This window comes from Pararge aegeria, chromosome 11 (genome assembly GCF_905163445.1).
Source record: "Pararge aegeria chromosome 11, ilParAegt1.1, whole genome shotgun sequence".
In the NCBI taxonomy this organism is placed as follows: Eukaryota; Metazoa; Arthropoda; class Insecta; order Lepidoptera; family Nymphalidae; genus Pararge; species Pararge aegeria.
In genome coordinates this window covers 13,766,929-13,788,258 of record NC_053190.1, presented here as the reverse complement: position 1 = coordinate 13,788,258, position 21,330 = coordinate 13,766,929, and the positions used below count along the sequence as shown (strand labels likewise).

General features: G+C 34.8%; 3 protein-coding genes across 3 annotated transcripts in view; all 3 read right to left on the bottom strand.

Annotated features, from left to right (window-relative positions):
- Nucleotides 1-18,338, bottom strand: part of LOC120627234 (cadherin-23) — a 67,215-nt gene extending 48,877 nt beyond the window's left edge. Inside the window, exon 1 of the mRNA XM_039895125.1 lies at nucleotides 18,195-18,338. The gene's annotated coding sequence lies outside the window, so the exon portion shown is untranslated. The remainder of the gene's footprint in view (nucleotides 1-18,194) is intronic.
- On the bottom strand, nucleotides 7,421-8,808 carry LOC120627236 (prostaglandin reductase 1-like). The gene has a single exon (XM_039895127.1). The coding sequence runs from the start codon at nucleotides 8,788-8,790 to the stop codon at nucleotides 7,783-7,785; it is 1,008 nt and encodes a 335-aa protein (XP_039751061.1). The 5' UTR covers nucleotides 8,791-8,808; the 3' UTR covers nucleotides 7,421-7,782.
- LOC120627235 (prostaglandin reductase 1-like) lies at nucleotides 10,287-11,297 on the bottom strand. The gene has a single exon (XM_039895126.1). The coding sequence runs from the start codon at nucleotides 11,295-11,297 to the stop codon at nucleotides 10,287-10,289; it is 1,011 nt and encodes a 336-aa protein (XP_039751060.1).
- Nucleotides 18,339-21,330: the final 2,992 nt, after the last annotated feature.

The window sequence follows — 21,330 nt, the reverse complement described above, 5'->3', positions numbered from 1 at the left end:
AAGTCATAAATGGAAGAATACAGGAGTTAAATATCTCTTTAAAAAAACAGTAGATCCTCTATGAAGAATTAATCCTGTACTGTATTTCTTTTGAGGTGATGTGTTTAGCAGATTCCTATGGTGGGTCCGTAATAGGTTTAGTAGCGATGATACTGCTATAATCAGTCTGTGCCGTAGACTAACAACAGTCAACACGTCGCAACGGGCGTCATAATACGTCCTGTTGGGTCGTCTGAAACAAAAGGTGCAAAGAGCGCAACGGGTGCGAAGGCCGATGACTGTGGGTAACGAATAGGGCAATATCATCGGGGAATGAACTTCGTTCGCGCTCGGCTATCTAACCTTTCAAACAGCCTAATCGGAAATAGATAAAACTACGATATGAAACAATGTGATTATAATCGTTTCACTATTATCATCATTGAGTACCTACTACCATTTTTTGCAAACTATAGGTGAGTTGATATTTAACGTGAATTATTGCGTCATTGGTAAGTGGGTAGCATATACAAGTTATATATATATATATATACTCGTAACTATTTGTAATATACCCAGGTCTGGGTATACTTTAAGTTTTTAATTTTTCTGTTAAGACACTCTCAGTACCTGGATTTAGAAAATAAGCGTTGTTTAACCCCCGTGCCTTGGCGAATACGTAAACCTGTCTGAATACGTAAACGTGTAAAGAGGAGTTAAAAGAAATACCGATTCTAATAAGAGAAACGGGAAAGATGGAAAAAATATCTTCACTGCTGGTTCAATTTTGATGTTCTTGTTGAGCTTAGCTTTTCTAAAGAATTTAATTACTTTTTGAATTATAGGTAGAGTCAGTACTAAATGCAAACTAGACGTTCCAAAATGAATGCTTGCTCAATATAAATGATTTGTGTTCAATATAATATTATGTTTTTATGTACATTCACAGTAATTAAGGTCTTATTGCCTGTCTTTTTTAATGCCCGTTGCTAGTCGGAGTATTATATTCTTATCTAAAATTCTGTTGTGGTTTATGCCCGTTTTTAATAAACAAACGAATTACCATAATCGGGTGCCTAGTGATTTAGATGATTCCTAGACAAAAAAAACGTTTCAGTATCTCTTATCTGATGTCTTACGACGACGTTACGCGCCGTCTAAAGTTACGACAGCGATTCGCCGGATGGCAAAGTTTATTATAGGGTACTCGTAAACAGATACTTGAAAAAATATAAATTCATTTTTTATTTTGGTCTTTAATCCTTACGAATATTTAAAATATTATTATTCAATGACAAAATATGGCAAGAACCATAGACATGTTAAGTTGCATGAGTTCCTTGGTGAAAATCGATTCATCATCATCATTATCATCATAACCTATTAGCAGCCCACTACAGGGCACGGGTATTCTCCTAATATGAGAAGAGGTGGAGGCCTTAGTCCACTACGCTGACCCAGTGCGGATTAGTGGACTCCACACACCTTAGAAAATCGAATGGTGAGCGGTAAATGTATTCCTCTTAATCTTTTTTGAATCTTCTTCAAGCTCTACTTCCTTAGGAATTGTCTAGTCCGTCGGTGAAAACGGGCATAAGCCTCTTAAACTAGGCTCCGGCTTAGGGCATGCATTTCGACCTTTTGTCCTCGCCCCATTTCATGCCCACTCAACGAGCCTTATCGTAGCTTTTAGGGTAGGGAAGCATAATAGTCCTCTCATCGTGAATACTCCTCGAAGATCCATTAGTTTTCTATCCAACCTAGCGCATAATTCTAGCAAATGCTCTATATCCCCATTTCATGCCCAATGCCATGCCAGCTATGGTATGCTTAAATTGTATTCATTTGTTTATTGAATTGTATTCATTCTTAATTTTTTTGGATCTTTTAAAATACTTAATATTGTTTGTATTTTTTTATCATGTATATTTTTCCTGAATCAAACAAATATTATATTATTAGTCTGAGCTGGTGGTAAGCTTTGGCAATGGCTAGTTACTATCCTACTGACTAAGACCATCTACCATCTTAGACTGTAGGTCAGTGACTGTCGTCACTTACCCCTAGGCGAAATTGCAGCTAGCTTGTAGTGGCTTAAAACAATAAAAAAAATATTGTAAACATAGTCAACAGTTCCCATTTTAAATAAAATGGTTCTAGTGCCAAAATGTTATGGAATCCACAGTAGGTATAAATGTTTGTTTCCAACTCAGTTTAAAGTAACCTTTTTTCAAAACAAATATTTCAAAATTCATTTATTTAAATTAAGCCTAGTTTATAAGCTCTTTTAAAAACGTCAAGTCCATCTGTTTGTATTGACTCTACCACTGGGTTGTAAAGGAAATTCTATTGAAAAGAAGAAGCCGGCAAGAAACTCAGTAATTGTTATTTTACAAAGAAGGATGTTATTGTGTCGATACTCGATACTCGTTAGTTTCAACGTCTACCGGATATAGATTTCACAGTTTCCAAAAACAACAAGAAAGTGTTATATGTGCGAATTAATGCCTCCACACAATGTGTGTTATTTGTGCAATGGGTGTGACGAATGATAGCAAGGTACGAAAGGAGATCAACTAGGTTACCGAAACGAGAGAAAGCTTCCCTCAGCTGCCGTTACTTCAAAGAGTGTCCGATCTCTCAAGTGATATCATTTATTTGGATAATGTGTGTTAAGTGTTAAGTTGACCTATACGATTCGAATATGTTCATATAGCTGCCTCGTTAGGCGAGTGTCGATGTACGCTGGGGTCCAAAGATGCTGCACTGGCAACCCTGTACGCAGCTGTGTTCGACCCCCAACAAAGTGGACGGAGAAGCTTGAAGTCGCTGGGAGCCGATGGACAAACAAACGGCCCAGAACCATGGATTTTGAACTCTCGAAAGACCTATGTTCAGCAGCGGACGTCAATGGGTTAAGGTGATGATGATGATGCTGTAACAGATGTGATGGGCATACTGTTTAACATGGATTATGAAGTGTCGGGTTGGGTTTCTAAATCAGATCAATAATGGCAAATAATTTCTGGATTAGGTACTGGATATTAATCCAGTATAAGAAATTCTCAGTACCAGCCCGGAGTTTCGGAATTGTCGCTGTCCGACCCCTAGCCTCTGAACAAGCGATTGGTCCTAGGTATAATCACTAATATGAGTTAATAATATAATAAAGCAAACAATCCCTCATTGGAGCAGTTTGGTGGGTCTATGCTCTAAGAACCCTCTCTCACAATATGAAAGAAGGTCATGATGGGACATATTGGGTGAAATGAAAAACCTGTTTACTAATTTATAATAGTATACACACACACACACACACACGCACACATACACATATACGTACACACAAATACACAATCACGTGTACTTGGTGCATGCCCGTGATCTTAATTTTATTTAAGCTATGTCGTCGAGTGGGTTAGCCCTGTTTTCCGAGACACAGTCTCAACTATATAGTTCGGAAAACCGGTACACTTTTTATCTGTAATAGTAAATATAGTATAGTGTAGTAAATACGAATTTTGTATAAATATATGTTTAAGTCTTTTTGTTTCTGTGTTTTTTATTTTATGACCAATAAAGCATTTTTCATTTAATCTTTTAAATTTTTTTTTTTGAAGTGGTAAAAATAAATTAGGAGATCCGCAGAAGACTCAGAGTTACCAACAACAAGCAAGTTGAAAAAGTTATGATCTAAAGCATTGTCGCTTTAGATCACAACTTTTTTGGGAATGGCACAGACAGAGATTAGTCGGTGGAGGGCCCTTGTGACAAAAGCTATTCATCGATTGTAGAAATCCGTCTCAGTTGATACCAGCAGTGGCGTGGATGACGATGATAAGGCGCAATGTTTTGCATATGATCAAATTCGGACAAAATAGGCCTTCAGTTTTTATTTTAATGGTGTTAATCTTTAAGCTGAGCTCATTGCCAAAGCAAGCCGAGGAATATAGGTATAGCTTATGATTTATTAAAGAGCCATGCTATCAAATGATGTTGAAGAAGACTAAGGTATAATTAACAACAAATGTGTAGGTTACCTGAATTCTTAGTCGAATTTAAAATCAACAAATTGTTTAAGAGGATTAATATAATTTAATTAAAGAACAATTAGGCCGGAAATAGAAGCCTTAATATTAAGTCATCTAAAGCCAATTTGCAGCTTATGTGCTATAATAAATGCACTGTTTTTACTTTACTCAACATAATATCCAGTGACCAGAATCTCTAAATAAGTTTTGAGTAATGAGGAATCATCACTGACTCATTGGTATTTTTAATGAAAACACAATTTTACCAAAGGTGTTTTAAGCGTACCTACTTGCAAGTAAATGTATATAGCCTTTAGCATTAGCCCATCAGCCTTTAGGCATCTGCTTTGAAATAAGGTTAACATCCCGGTTAATAGAATTTTGATAGCTTTATTATTTTAACTATAATAGGCAAATATGGAATGTTGTAAACATCGAAATTTTCTTACGCCACTAAAATATACTTTTACGACATGGGCTTATCGAATCTGTAATTCCGTAATGAAATTTAACGAACAGATATTTCACGGAGCTTTGATTAAGTGTAACTATTCCATAATATGGTAGGATAAAGGTTATTTGTTGAAATAGGCGTATTATAAGTAGCAAGGCAGCCTCTATCTTAAACACAAAACAAAAACAACACCTCTTAATGTTCACGTTTCATTAAACAAAAACTAAAATAGAACGTATTTTCTTAAGTGGTTTTCTTATAGCAAATTATTGTGTTTCGTACGAGTAGAGTATAATATCGCTGACATCCAAGATCTAACAAATGTGTTTGTAATGAAGGCTTTTGTAAATTGTAACATTTATTATGCATAATAGGTAGGTGGGTCTTCATTCTTTGTTTCTTTATTGGACGCAGTTTGGGTCCATTGCTTACGTACGATATTATCTATAAGTTTCATTTATTAAAATATTGAGAAAAGCTGAAGTTTTATTTACCTCTAATGTTGTGTCTGCTAATCAAATTGAAAATAACCGTATAAACTTATTTTTTTCGCCGCAATATTCCGAGCAAAGCATATCATAACAACATCCCGTTTAATTTGCTACTAATTAGCAGCAATAAATTAAATTTTAACTCTACCTATTACGGTTCATGAGATTCAGCCTGCTGATAGAGGAAAAGCTAATGCTTGGTTATAGGGTTCTGTTAGTTTTCGGGAGCCTTAAAAGTTGTAAAGGTATACCTTATCAAAAGTTGTATAGCTTTCGTTTTATACATGCCAGTTTATAATATAAGCTACGTGGTAGCCATTTCTAAAGCAATTATATTTGCGTAAAAAGCCCGTCTGTTAAGGGAGGTATTGCTAAATAAAAACACGGTACATCCCATATCGCTTTTTTTCTCATTTCAACCAATCTAAACTGTTTTCTCATATTTTTTTTTTTTATTCTTCTACAAGTTAGCCTTTAACTGCAATCACACCTAATGGTTAGTCATAATGCAGTCTAAGATGTTAACGGGCTTACTTGTTAGGGGGTGTGTCAGTTATATTAAACCATACCCATTATCGGTTTCATCGGTTTCTAATTGACATCGTACTTGAACGCTATATCGCTTAGCGGTATGCCTTTATCATACCTCAAGACCAGACCTAAGAAAATTCAGAAACTATAAATTCCGAAATTGAAACTTCCAAGGATCGAACTCGGGACATCCTACTTAAATATATAGCGCTCCACGCTGCGCTAGGGAGGTAGTGAAAGTAAACATTAAACATCCTTTATAAACATTTCGTTCTCACGAACAAAGTTTTTTTTGTCGCTCATATAGCGATAATGGAAACTGCAAACACGAATCCGGTGAAGATGTAGATGCATAGCAGGTGAACCGCTTTTTATACGCGAAAGTATCTCGGCCCTCGCAATCGTCGGCGTTAATTATAGGGTCAATACGCACTTCCTTCTTATTCGCGTTCTGATGTTTCTACTGTAGACAGTTTATGCCATTAGCCATTAATGGCAAGACTTTTATAAGTGTTTTTAGCACGAATTTATGTAGTTGTCTATCTATAGGGTGTGTTGGGTTAGATCGAAAGCGTTTTCGTACCCAGCCACGAGACGATGAGTCGGAACACCTCGGGGTTTTGGATGCACAAAGTACTGAAGCGGCGGCAAGGTACAGCTCCCGCAAGGTGAACTGACAACCCTAAGTGTCCTAGGGGTTACTTATCTCAAGCGGCTTCATACCGTGGAATTGGGAAATCCGTACTAAAAAACTCTTGATTTAGGAACCTCTATCTTCTTGCAAATTGTCTTAAAAGTTGTAGAACCCTGGATAAAGCCCTGGCAGGCGCAATTTGGGAATTTATGATTTATGAATTTTTAGATTCTAGTCTGGTCGGGAAGCTTCAGCAGTGGATCAGACCAACCTACAGGAAAATATGTGCCAAGAAGCGAATCAGGGTTCCAGTAAGATGCTGCGTAGAAACCGACTAGAAGCCCGCTTCCATCTTTGACTGCGACTTCATCTACTACCCGATGAGATTGCGGTCAACGGCTAACTTGTAGTGGAATAAAATAATATCCGACATTCTAAAACGACTGAAGATTAAGTTTATGTTCTGCCTTTTTATCAAAATAAGCCGATAAAACGTGGAGTGGTATCGAATACGTTATATAAATTATTTAAAACCCATGAGATAGGTGGTTTTATTTTGTTGCGAACTTTATAAATCTGATTTTCGACGTAAAAAAAAATATGGGCTATTATTTTCTACTCGCCGTGCCGCAGTTTAACCGAAGTTAATCGAAGAGTTTAGTTTCCACTACAATTTAGCCCTTGACTGCAATTTCACATGGTAAGTGATGATACAGTCTAAGATGGTAGCGGGCTAACCTGTTAGGGAGTATGGTCATACCCCTAATCGGTTTCTACGCGACATCGCACCGGAACACTAAATCACTTAGCGGCACGTCTTTGTCGGTCTTAGTTCCTCAATAACCTAGCTATAATAAGGATAACTTCCTGAGACAAGTACATTTAACCAAACATACAAAATCTTCATCTGTATACAGATAGAATAGAAAAAAGTATTTTAAGTATTCAAATTATCTTATAGGTACATTGAAGTGATTCAAATGATAACCTTTTATGTTATGCCACCTTTCTAAGAATGATGATAAGAATATCAAGGTAAAGTGCAAAGTTCCGAAATACAATAGTAATTATTGTGATGCCATATCATTTTTATGAATTTATGTAGATAAAAAAAAAAAAATACTTAACTACGATTAAGAAAAAATATAATTTTAGGTAAAAATTCCAGGTTTTAAAAATATAGGTAAGGTAACAAAAGGTTTTGAATAGTGTACGCTATCTTCTTGAATACTCTTGATTTTATAGTAAAAAGATAGCCATTTTCTTAAATTCATTTAATTTAATGTCAACTTAATACAATACATTAACAAGAGTGTTATTATGATCAATATTTTACGTATGGGGACTTTTTTGTCTTACATCGCCTATACAGGTAGTTTGACGAAATACAATCAAAGGGCACTTTATTATGTAATATAAAATAACTTAATTACAAATTCGGTTGCTTAAGAAATACCCTGTAGCGAATACTACCGAGGCAGCATAACTGTGCCAATATTAAATTAATTCGAATACGTACATAATTTGATAAACTGTCAAAACATATTTAATTTTTTAACACTAAATTAGTAAACTTGACATATTTTGAATTTAACTTAATATTTTCGCTTCGCTATACTTAACATTCCATAAGTTTCTGATGGAAGACGAGTTAAAAATTGTTTAAATTTTGACTACAGCTTTACCGATGTTTTCACCATTCAACATTCCTATAAATGCATCGTAAAGTTTATCGAAACCTTCAGTAACGTGCTCCCTCGTTTTTAAATCACCCGACTTAATCCATTTAGATAGATCCGAAAATGCTTCAGACCAGCGGTCCCTCCATCGTGGTGCTAAGAAACCTTGTATTTTTAATTGTTTCATAACTAAAGCTATTTGTAATATAGTAGCTTTCGGTAGTTTAGTGAAGTCATCATTGTAAGAACTTATACTCCCGCATACAGCCACTCTTCCGAAGTCATTCATTTGACTTATAATAATGCTGCTTATTTCACCTCCAACATTGTCGAAGTAGCAGTCAATACCTTTCGGCGCCGCTTCCTTGAGAACCTTCTGAACATCCACAGTTTTGTAATTGAATGCTTTATCGAATCCTAGGTCTTTTTCTAACCAGTTAACTTTGTCTTCTGAACCTGCGAATCCAATCACTCGACAACCTTTTATCTTTGCAATTTGGCCAACCAGTGATCCAACTGCTCCGGCAGCACCAGTAACTACAACAGTCTCACCGGCTTTCGGTTGACATATTTCAAGAAGTCCAAAATACGCCGTGGCTCCTGGCATTCCCACTGCTCCAATACCCAAAGAATTCGATAGGCCCTTCAAATCAGGCAACTTGTATATTATATCTGCTGGAGAATTACTCACATTTGCATTCATGACACTATAATCACACCAGCCTTTGTGCGACACCACTCTAGTGCCTACGGGAAATCGAGGGTCTTTGGAGTCTTCCACTAATCCAACTTGATAAGAAAACTGGTCATAAGGCACTGGAAACCGTTTGTTATACGCTCTCAAATAAGGGTCGACGCTAACCCACTCTGCCTTAACTAAAATTTCGCCATTCTGAATAGGTGGTAATTCGTACTCAACGATTTCAAAATCATCGCGCTTTGGTACACCTTCAAAGTGCCGCTTGACCACGTATTTCCTAGCCTTGACCATGTTCTTCGTTAACCGGTGTAACACAACTGGGTATGATCTAAAAAAACATTGTTATATAATTGTGAAATGTTATCATTAGACAAGTGTTTAATCTGATATATCGAAATCATCACTGGCATCATATCTATTGATTAGATCAAACGTATTTGTAAAAAAAGACTGGATTTGTTCGAGCTGCTTCAATAAAAATATTCTCTTTGCTATGAATAAATTCGTTTTAAGTATGGATATAATACTTTTAATTATCAAAGAATAATAAAAGCCGTTAGCGTCAATTTTTTTTTTAAATTAAATCGAAAAGAAAGACATCTGAGTTCTTACCCATTAAATAAAATGCAGCTGACTGTCATGTCATGTAGCAGACAGAAAGAACTGGTCTCTTTGTCATTTTTTTTTTTTTTACAGTAGGTACATAAAAGATAGTTCACCCATGGTATAAAGTAAGTTAGATCCGGTAAAAAAAGGAAAAAATAAAATACCAAAATAGTCAAGGAAAATTAATATTGGTAGGCTTACATAAAAATAATAACACGTAATCTTTTCTACGATCTTATACTGACAAAGCATGACGATGTATGATAGCAAGGTATAGATTAAATATACGAATAAACTCTTACTTTCTTCCTTTTACGTTAAATCTTACCTAGCAATAAGAATATAAGACAGGTACGAGAGCTGAATACAGTAACTCTCTATTTGCTAGTTGGGATTTTACCTATAATGCGGCCATAGAAAGAACGAATTAAAATGAAATTCCTGACGTCTATCAGATGGTCATATACAACAATAATAAAAAGTTGACATAACCTTGCAATAGTGCGGTATGAATTTCATAAAATATTGTTTTATCACTTATTTAATATGGAATTTGACTGAGGAAGGTTCTTTAACCTTTTATCAATCCTTTGGTTAATAAAATCATCGTGGTGGCAAAGCTAGTAGAAAACAATAATTATATAAATAGTTAATATCAACGTCGTATACTTGATAGTGATTAAATATAAAGATTAAATAAAAATAAATAAATAACCTAACCACAAGAAGCAACCAAAGCCATACGGATTGGCATATTTTGACTTAGCTATCTACTCGTCCGAAAATTTCATTTATTTCCTGTCTCTATGATACTGCACTATATGATTTCCTGCAGATAATTTATGGTCAAGTTATGATATTTTATGTGATATTTTAATTATAAATAACATGTACGTATATCCTGTAAATTTACTATCTTACAAAGGCGATATAGTTAATTTGAACAGTGACTACTTTACTAAAAAATAAACAAATAATTTAAATAAAAGCCATTTGTGTGTCATTGAGTGCAAGCAAGGCGCCACGGCCGCTATGCATATCTCTGCCAATATTCCAATAGGAACATCATTCGATAAACTGTTTTAATAATATATTTAAATTTTTTAATATTGTCCTGATATAATTTACATTGGATAGGTCGCTGATGTAAGACGATGAAAAAGTCACCGTATAAAAAATGTTTAAATTTTGACTAGAGCTTTACCGATGTTTTCACCATTCAACATTCCTATAAATGCATCGTAAAGTTTATCAAAGCCTTCAGTAACGTGCTCTCTCGTTTTCAAATCTCCTGACTTAATCCATTTGTATAGATCCGAAAAAGCTTCAGACCAGCGGTCTCTCCATCGTGGTGCTAAGAAACCTTCTATTTTTAATTGCTTCATGACTAAAGGTATTTGTAATATAGTAGCTTTCGGTAGTTTAGCGAAGTCATCATTGTAAGAACTTATACTTCCGCATACAGCCACTCTTCCGAAGTCATTCATTTGACCTATAATAATGCTGCTTATTTCACCTCCAACATTGTCGAAGTAGCAATCGACTCCTTTCGGCGCCGCTTTCTTGAGAACCTTTTGAACATCCACAGTTTTGTAATTGAACGCTTTATCGAATCCTAGGTCTTTTTCCAACCAGTTAACTTTGTCATCTGAACCTGCGAATCCAATCACTCGACAACCTTTTATCTTTGCAATTTGGCCGACCAGTGATCCAACTGCTCCGGCAGCACCAGTAACTACAACAGTCTCACCGGCTTTCGGTTGACATATTTCAAGAAGTCCAAAATACGCCGTGGCTCCTGGCAATCCCACTGCTCCAATACCCAAAGAATTCGAAAAATCCTTCATATCAGGCAGCTTGTATATTATTTCTGCTGGAGAATTACTCACATTTGCGTTCATGACACTATAGTCACACCAGCCCTTGTGTGAAACAACTCTAGTACCGACGGGAAATCGAGGGTCCTTAGAGTCTTCCACCAATCCAACTTGATAAGAAAACTGGTCATAAGGCACCGGAAACCGGAAATTGTTATACGCTCTCAAGTAAGGATCGACGCTAACCCACTCTGCTTTAACTAGAATTTCACCATTCTGGATAGGTGGCAATTCGTACTCAATGATTTCAAAATCATCGCGTTTTGGTACACCTTCAAAGTATCGCTTGACCACATATTTCCGAGCCTTGACCATGTTCTTCGTTAACCGGTATAATCACAAATGGGTATGATCTAAAAAAAACATTGTTATGTAATTGTGAAATGTTATCATAAGCCAAATATTTAATCTAATATATCGAAATAATCACTGGCATTATACCTATTGATTAAAGGAAACGTATTTGTAAAATAGACTGGATTTTTACGAGCGGATTTAAATATTTGCTTTATTATTGTATCACTTCGTTTTTAATTCTGGATATAATTATTTCAGAGGAGACTAAAGAGGAGTAATGAAATAGGTTAGGGTAAATATTTTTGAAAAACATAAATTGAAGGGGGAGGAAAACGGAAGAAGGTAAATTCAAGGTATAGATTTATTATTTTCAAAAAAATCACATAGCAATAAGAGATTAGAGCTGAATACAGTTACTCTAATACAGTGTTAACTCTCTTTGCTACTTGGGATTAAACGTATAATGAGGCCACTGAAGGAATGAATTAAACTGTAATTAATGACCGCTGCCAGCTGGTCGTATTATAATATAACAATAATACACATTTGACCATGTAATAAATAGTGCAGTATGAATTTCATAAAATATTGTTTTAACATGAAAAATAACTCGAAAGTTGATATATTTGATTTTATTCCTTACTTAGCTATTATGGAAAATAAACACAATTTTTTTTTATTATTCTAAAGCAACGCAACTATTGCTTAGTTGTAGTTAAAGTTTATTTTAAATAAAATATGGTTATACCTACCTACCCAACGATGGTCGATATCGCGGCACGAGGTGGGGTGTACGTTAAAACCCATATGAGTTTTGTTTACACCATTTTAATTAAACCTTCGTTGCATTTTTCGATTAAATAAATAATAAGAACAACAGTTAAATCATCAATTCAATTACGACCCTCACATTCAGTAACTTATCTTACAGATACTGCTAATCGGTGGCTATCAAATAATGCGTTTTGCATGAAGACAAGACCACCCAAAATGAGAAATGGAAAAATACACTTAAGACACTTTTTATTTTTAGGCTTTTTAATATCATAATGTTACGGAAAATTGCGTAACATTTTGAGACACATTTAAATATTATGAGCACCTGAGGCTGAGCTGAAGCGGCGATAGCCTTGTGGGTAGCTTGTGGCTTCGATTTAGTTCCCCGACCCGCATCTCTAGCTTTTCGGAAGCATATAAACATAACTGGCTGTAACGGTGAAGGAAAACATCGTTGGGAAACGAGCAGGCCTAAGAGTTCTCAATAAAGTTCTCAAGGGCGTATGAAGCCTACCAATCGGCACTTGTAGATAGGGTTGCCAGACGGTCGGGAATTGGCGAGATTCTCCCGAATTTTTGTATTTCCTCCTGACTACCGACAAAGCAAATAATCTCCCGAAAAACAAGTTCGATAATTTTAAGTACACATTTTCGTCAAACGAAACTTGCAAACAACACACAAAAAAAATTACAAATACTTATGGCAAGAACAAAAACAAAAAACATGCTCATTCGGTTCTTATCTTATGTGTCACAAATACCTACTATGTTTTTTTTTCTTATATCTACAGTGCTATGCAAAAATATGTTTGTTTGCTTAATATATTCTGTATTATTAATATTATGAACTTATTTTTTTATTTCTCCCGACCAAAGCCCTAAAATCCCGAAAAATCAGTTATTGATCCCTATAACAGGAAGAATCGATCTGGCAACCCTACTTGTAGACACGGCTAGCCAGACCCCGTATCCTAGTGGGCCGGTAAGGGGTGAATGTTAACTAAGCTGAGATACTTACGATCCGACTATTTGCGTAAAAAACTGCTATGTGTATGCGGATTGTGTCACTATGATACCGACGTTATCTTGCCAGTGGTAGTTACACACGTGGTTCGCACGATTTCCAAACGAACAATAACTTTCCTTGCAAATGAGATCGAAGATTTTCCAACGTGCCTTAATTCCGTGAGGAAACGACTGTCAATTTCAATCACAATGGGGAAACGATCGATAATAATTATCCGGTTGGTTTTTAATTGCTATTTTTCGTAAGTATTAATTTATTTGTATAAAAATGGTCTTGTTCTAAAAGATGACTTCTGAAACGAACGAATCATTTCAATCTGGTACAGCACTCATTATTTTATAATGTTATTGTCACCCGTGTGACCTGGTCATATACGTCATGTGAAACGAAATCAATTTCGTCGCCCAAATCATTTATTTATTTATATTTACTTAATCAACAAATAATCTGCATGTACTAATAATAGTTTATAACGTTCTAAATTTAACTTTAACTAAAGATCAAGAAATTAATTTTAGTCATGCCGTATTGGAGTATGGTATACATATCTCTGTATTCTCTGTTCCATGAGTGTTGAGCCCTTACTAGGCCCGGTCTTATTTTTTATCTGTGGTTTGTAGAAAAATAGATAACAATAGCTGACTTTTAGGGATGCCGTCTTGCTTTTACATGGTGCAAAATTACGCTGAGGCAACTAAAACAAAGCGACTATTTACAGCATCACTTCCTATTTTAGCGTTCGCTCGTTATAAAATATTGTTTACTGTAAAATTATCTTTCTTCGTCGGCGGATAAATGATGATTTTGTATGGATATAAAATTGGCTGACCCGCAATAGCGATCTGTCACGATCTACTTCACGCCGTGATTTGTTTACGTTCAGCCGGCATTTGTGCGATTGTGATGTACAAATTGAGATCGTTGCCTAACTTACTGTTGTGTTTTGTAAGTTTATACTAAAATTGTAAAGATTCTCTACTTAGACATAACTTAGGGCAACTGGCTCAATTTTCAGAGAAGATGAACCTTTATCACTTCTTTCTGCCCGATTGATTATCGTTCCGTATGTCGCAACACTTTTACTAGGCACACTGTACTTGAGCACGTAAAACGAAATTTAGAAAAAAATTGGAAAGGAAGGGTATCACATCACATAGTATGTAACAGAGACTTGGAATATAAAAATACGCATACAGTGTGTGGTGTCATTAGATAGGTTCTACAAAATTACAACGGAATTTTATAATTAAGTATGTGTTTTATTTAAACCAATAGTTTCTCACGTAATATGCGCTTCTAAAATCGTTAAAGTGGTTCCCCTCTCTAATTTTGCAACTAGGTATACCTACTCGTTAGGAGAAAGTTCTAAAAAAATTATAAGGCAGCTAGTTACAATTTAAGAAAAAGTCACAAAATAGTTTCAATGAGTGACTCAATACTCTTTATTATGTTGTGTAGTTTTGAGCACTGTGATATTTTCGGTAGATATTTCGTCCTTTTTCAATATCAAATCTCCGGATAGCATTAAATAATTAAAATTACATTAACACACACAGTAAGAGGATTGAGTCTTATTGGAATACGCAACGATATTCCGAAAGATTCTGTCATTGACCAGGCGATAGGTTGGTACTTAGCTATAGACAATGAAAGTATCTCCAGAGAATTTCATTAACTGGTGACAGAACTGAATATGGGCATCCATTTACACGCTTAATAAATTTGATAAACATTTTTCAATGTAGAAAGCATTTGGATTTTTTTTAGTAAGTATACAATAAATTTTCTGGTCTGCGTTAAAATGCAATCTAGGTGTCTAAAACGTGGCGATAAGTGGCTTTAATTAGAATACAATTATAGACACGTTTTAAAAACTTAAAGAGGATGGGAGAAGATTTTGGTCTAAGAAAGATAGGACCAGTTAAAGTTCGCGCTGTAGGTATTATAGGAAAGCCTAAATAGTATCAATGTATTGATAAGTTTGTAAGGTTTCGCCAATGCCATTTGATGCAACCATAAACATATCTAATAACCTAAGGTTACGCCTGCGTAATGCAAACAATGAAATCAAAATTGTATCGAAGCAGGCGTTACTTTGCGGAAATCCATGATATATTATGAAAATTAAGCTTAATTTGCTGTACTCCGCGAAGAGCAGGAGAATCTGTATATCGGTTAAGTGACTTAACAATTATTCATTGTAAAGTCAACATCTCCTGAGGATGCTCCGGTTTCGGAGCGAAACGTGCGTAGAGGGTACATGGCCGAAGATCTGTTTGGTGTGGAGTATATGGATTGAAGAAATTATAAATTACACCATACAGATTCTCCTGCTTTTCGCGGAGTATAGCAAATTAAGCCTAATTTTAATAATGAAATCAAAATTACTGTCGTTGACTCTTAGGGCTTTAAATTTGCCCGTTGTTGCTATTTGTTCGATATCCATCAGTTTATTGTATTAGTGGTCTTAATACATTTTCTATTAATTATTTACAACTTTTAAACTTTCCAATAAAACGAAATTTTCTCTCGATACCGATTTGTGAATTAAGTAGAATCACAATTGCTTCGTAAAATAAGTAGGTGCCTACCTACTTATCGATGCCGATGACAAGTTACTATGTTTAGTAGGAACGAACCTGTTTCTAACAAGTATTTCCACAGGGTATTCGTACATAGCATTTTTATCTCGGTAGTACTATTAGGACATAATATGTATGCCCGGAAGCTCATAATTTTTAGATTTGTAATAATTGTTATAAGAGACATCTTTTGATACATGCGAATAAGGCTCGTTGGTCTAGAAAATGACAAATTCAACCATAAATATAACTTAAACTCGAGATTTGTAGGTTCTTCTGTTACATACAATCTCAGTAGGGCCTTCGGTAACTAAATTGACGGTGCCTCGGAGAGCTCGCTTACCCATTCCAATTCTTATCACCACAAAGTGATATTTTGTCATCTACACCAAGGGACCCAACGAGGTCGACAGACGACATTAAGCAAGTCGCTGGGAGCCGCTGGAATGCGGCCCAGGACCGTGGATTTTGGAACTCCCTACAAATGACCTACGTCTATGAGGTCAATCGCTTGACGTGATGACGATGATGTTGTGATAATCATCGTAGAAACCAGCCTTGGAGTAGCATGGTGGTTGTATGCTCTAAAATCGTACGAGAGAGGAAACCTGTCTCCTGCAGTAGGATATTAATAGCCTGATGATGATGATGGTGAAATGAAAATTAGTGCGTGTTGCGTAACTATATGTTCCTACTAACCTATTTTTACACAATATTGTAAAATTTATATTTTGTTTGTCCGTTTGTATAAACTTAGTATGTTATGTTTCAATGCGAAAATGCCCGTAACTTGCAGTCCTATTTTTTCAAGTAGGACTTTAAAGTAGCAAATGATGAGTCTGTTAAACCCTTCATTTACGAAGGTACATACATGTTTTATAAATTTAGTAAACGCAAGAAGATTCGCAAGGTATAGGTTTTACTTTATTGTTAGGTTGTATATATTCATACAAATAAAAAACATAATTTCGTATAATAGCACCCTTCTCTTGCGTTGGGGGTTACAAATAATGTATAAATTTTAATGAAATTTTAACAGTAGTATATATTTAACTGACTGTGAATTTCTAAGACGAATAATTATTTTGCAAAACATGTTATTTATGTAAGAGTGAAAGTGGGAACGTTACTGGTAAAATCGCTACATTAAATATAATGTTACTGTAGATACTAAAAACACCATAAAAACCTATAAATTAATTTTTATTATTTCTCAATGGTTTTTTTTAAGATAAAAGCATATTGCATACGCCATTTAGAAGATTATTTTTTTATAAAATAAACTAATATTTAAAAAAATGGGTGTAATTTTATAAATGCTTTAATAAATATGTACAATTTTATATATGGTACATACAGGCTGTGTAGCCTACGTAAATTAATTTAATTAGACTAATTGTTTTCTAAACTACAAAACGAAAGTCGTGCCTACGCCATTACAAAAGATGAATGTACTTGGATTGATAGCTCGCATAATTTACGAAAAAAAAAAAATTTAAAGCATTTTAAAATTTTTATAAAAACAATAGCATGCATTCATGCACTTCTCACTATTTATGCAAAAAATAATCAAATCATTAAAGTTTATTTTTCAGTATTTAAAGACAGATTTCCTTTTCTAAAACTTTAAAACGGCAATTATATTTATTTAGTGTTTAAACTAGTTAGTTATTATATTAATTTTAGACCTATAAAAAAAATTTACCCGTAACGTTATGCAAACATTGACAAGTTGTGAGGGGAAAAAGTAACAAAACTATTCCAAAGGGAATAATCTGCCGATTGAAAAATCAGTTCTCATTGTTTCGATGGTTTCGACAAAGCGTTTTGCTATATTTTGAACTGTCAACAAAAAGGGTCTCGATTTTACGTGCCTTTTGCGTTGCTATGACAACAGTCGGTTCTCCATCAAAATTCTCCTTTTCTCTTCATATTAACAAAGCTTATTTATTGTATTATGACTGGGTTTAAAATTTTAAACCAATGGACTTCTAGGGCTTTCAAACATAAAACGAAGATACGGAGCGATCCACTGCAAGCTATTATTATTTCCTTTGTATTGTATAGATTATACTATATTTTAACTGTTCTAGACTGTTTATTGAATAAAAGTTAAAGGCATCGGATTTTTAATCCATAGATTTATTAATTATATATAATTTGCTATAAGCAATGCCCGGCCTGCGTAGTACGTATTCTGTATGCTTATGCGTATTATGTACAAAAGTTAGTTTTAAATATTATATTTAAGAATCGTTGGAGGGAACGCTTTCATCAAATTCTCAAGAAAGTTTCATAGTAATCTGGTGATTATTTTGTTCTTATCTACTAAAACACATTCCGGAAATGCAAACGAAACTAAAGTTTCCATGGAAAATCGTAATCATTTCATGGTTTATGGCTGCATAGAAGACGAACAAACAAACAAATATTACTTTTATTAAAATCGTAATATTTGACGAACAACAAACAAATATTACTTTTATTAAAATCGATTTATTGCTCTTGTAATAGAAAAAAAATACTTACGAATATCCAAGAATCCTTGACAGTCCTCTTATGAAAAAAAAAACAATTCCAAATACAAATAGTCGGGTATAAATAAAACGTTAAACGTAAGGGTGGTTACACTGCACTCCCTAGTTTACGGACACCGTGGCGCCGCGCGTCGTATTGGACGTGTTGACTACGACTGGCTATTCGGTATCGTTGTTGCAAACCAACCGCATCCCTCTGCAGGCTCTACTTTCGATGTGTAAATTCTATAATTTATAATAACAATAAAACAAATACAATAGGTACGACTCAACATTTAGGGAATTGTGTAAAGTAAATAGGTAGGGGAAATGTTTTTCTTAACAGTGTAAAGGGCTTTGAAGTCATTTTAATTGAAGGACTCTTTTAATATACTCTAGGTAAAATCCAAGGAAAATAAAACTTTTTACTATATTAACAGATAATGAAGGGTTAGAACGTTGTTATGTTTTTTTTTTACGATAGGAAAACGAACGTAGGTTCGTCTAGGTTTTTGTTTTATTTTACAATGTATATTAGTAAACGCAGTGGGACTTTCAGTGGCTGCGGATAGTAATTTATCAGTTAGTAAAGTGAAAAATCTGCAAAAATAGGAGACAGAACATCGTGTAAATATTACAGGAATAAAAATTATGCCTCTAAAGAGTACTTTTTTTTTAAATTACCTATTGCTCATTATAGATTTATAGTTTACAAATAAACTTATTTATGCTCTTATTATTATAATGTTATAAATGTGAAAGAGTGTTTTGAGGTTTGTTTGTCTTTACTTTACGCTCTAAGTGACCTATCGAATTGATTTGTGGCAAAGAGAACGTTGGAAGGACGGAGAGTAACTTATGGTTACTTTTTATCACAGAAAAATAAGCGATTCCCACAGGATTTGTAAAAAACCGTAACATACAAGGACGAAGAACGCGGGCAACAGCCAGTAACATATAAATAAAAAAACAGTGATATCCTAATTTCTGAGATAAGAGAGTTTTTTGAAATCACTTTATCATCATCATATCAACCCATTACCGACCCACTACAGGGCTCGGATCTCCTTCTACAATAAGAAGGGCCTTTAATGCCGTAGTCCACCACTCTGGCCCAGTGCGGTTTGGTGACCAGTACGGATAACTTGCTTTAAGGTTAAAGGAAAACATCGAGAGTCAACCTGTATGCCTGAGAGTTGAAGTGTACAAAGCAGCGCATGGCCAGCGTGGTGTACGGCCTAACTACGGCCTCACCTTCACATTTTCAGAGGAGACACGTGGCCTGTCGTGGGCCGGGATTGGGTTGATGATGATAACTATTATGATTTATTAAATAAATAATATAATTTACGGCCGATTGGCGCAGTTTGCAGCAACCCTGCTTTCTGAGCCCAAGGCCGTGGGTTCGATTCCCACAACTGGAAAATGTTTGTGTGATGAGCATGAATGTTTTTCAGTGTCTGGGTGTTTATATGTATCTTCTAAGTATTTATGCATATTATTCATAAAAATATTCATCAGTCGTCTTAGCACCCAAAACACAAGCTACGCTTACTTTGGGGCTAGATGGCGGTGTGTGTATTGTCGTAGTATATTTATTTATTTAATTGTATGTTTCCTTCCAACGCAATTAACCTCTTAGTATGCAAGTCCTACTCGCACTACACATTACTAATTTTTTTTTACATTTCTCTAGAAGAATATAGTAGATAGATAATCTAGTTTCCATTTTTTTTTTAATATATTAGAAGTTTAAGGCCCTATATAAAGTAACAATTTTTATGTGAAGGTAAGTTAGGCAGTTTGAATGTAATTAACTTTTACTTATAAAACCACCGTTTAAGTTAATTAAACGAGAGCGCGCTTAAGTAAATAGCATACTTTCTTTGCTCTGAGCGATATTTAGAATTTTTAAACCTTACTATGATATTGCTGTAGTTTTGAATCGGTGTGCTAAAATGTGTCTCAGTACAGGTATTATATTGTAGTTTATTACAATTACAGTAATATAATATCAGTTTAAGTTTCAACCTTAAGTTTTAAAAGCGAGCTTATTTCAGTGAGTTTTACAATATTTCTCGTGTTAAACTCAGCACGGAGAAAAGTATCGTATTGGAGACGGACTCAGGTGGAAAAATTATATAAGTTCTATGGATACGCTCAAAGAATTCGTACATAAGTATTTAAAATTTTGCAAATTAATTAGAAGTGATGTTGATAGGTACATTCTTTAAGTTAAAACATAGGCAACTTAACCCATAGCTTTAGTCAAAGACTTAACGCACGCATTCATATGTTTAACAGAGTTTATAATTTAAAAACTGCGAAAATTTAAGCAGCAGATGTTTGTAAGTTAAGACAGCGTTAATATAATTAAAAAGAAAACAGCGACTCACAATCTTTAAAAAAATAGAAGATACCATAACTTGTGGTGTTTTATTTGAATTCGGAACGTGATCGGCCAAGCGTGACGCTCCCTCGGACGCGGTGGACGCTCGTTGACCGTGACGCTCAGCCGGCTCAGGCATATGCTACATGGGCATAGATTAAATATTAATAATACTTGCCACGTCCATTTTGCGTTTATAGTATGTAGCTGATTCTTGTCCAATATTTTTAATATCAGCTCGGAATAATGGCGTACACATCTAAACGAAGGCCAACACTGCTATGCAATTGTGTCTCAATGGTCGATCAGTGAAAAAAATTAATAATTATGCAATGCAAGCAAGCAACCTCTTGACTATTGAACATAATGTAAATATTATTATCAATATTAAATATTAAATAATATCAATACCATATTAAATAGAGTTTACTTGCAGCATGTTAAGGAAATGTTATTTTCTTAAATTATTATAGAGAAAATCTTTGCTAACCGAGCTAGAAGTAAGCTAGATCTTAAATAAATAAATAAATATACTACGACAATACACACACCGCCATCTAGCCCCAAAGTAAGCCTAGCTTGTGTTTTGGGTACTAAGACGACTGATGAATATTTTTATGAATAATGTACATAAATACTTAGAATATACATATAAGCACCCAGACACAGAATAACATTCATGTTCTTCCCACAAACATTTTCCAGTTGTGGTAAGCGAACCCACGGCCTTGGACTTAATAAGCTGGGTCGCTGCCCACTG

Excerpts from the sequence above, each read along its gene's own strand:
- LOC120627236 (XM_039895127.1), bottom strand. The coding sequence starts at position 8,790 with ATGGTCAAGGCTAGGAAATACGTGGTCAAGCGGCACTTTGAAGGTGTA.
- LOC120627235 (XM_039895126.1), bottom strand. The coding sequence starts at position 11,297 with ATGGTCAAGGCTCGGAAATATGTGGTCAAGCGATACTTTGAAGGTGTA.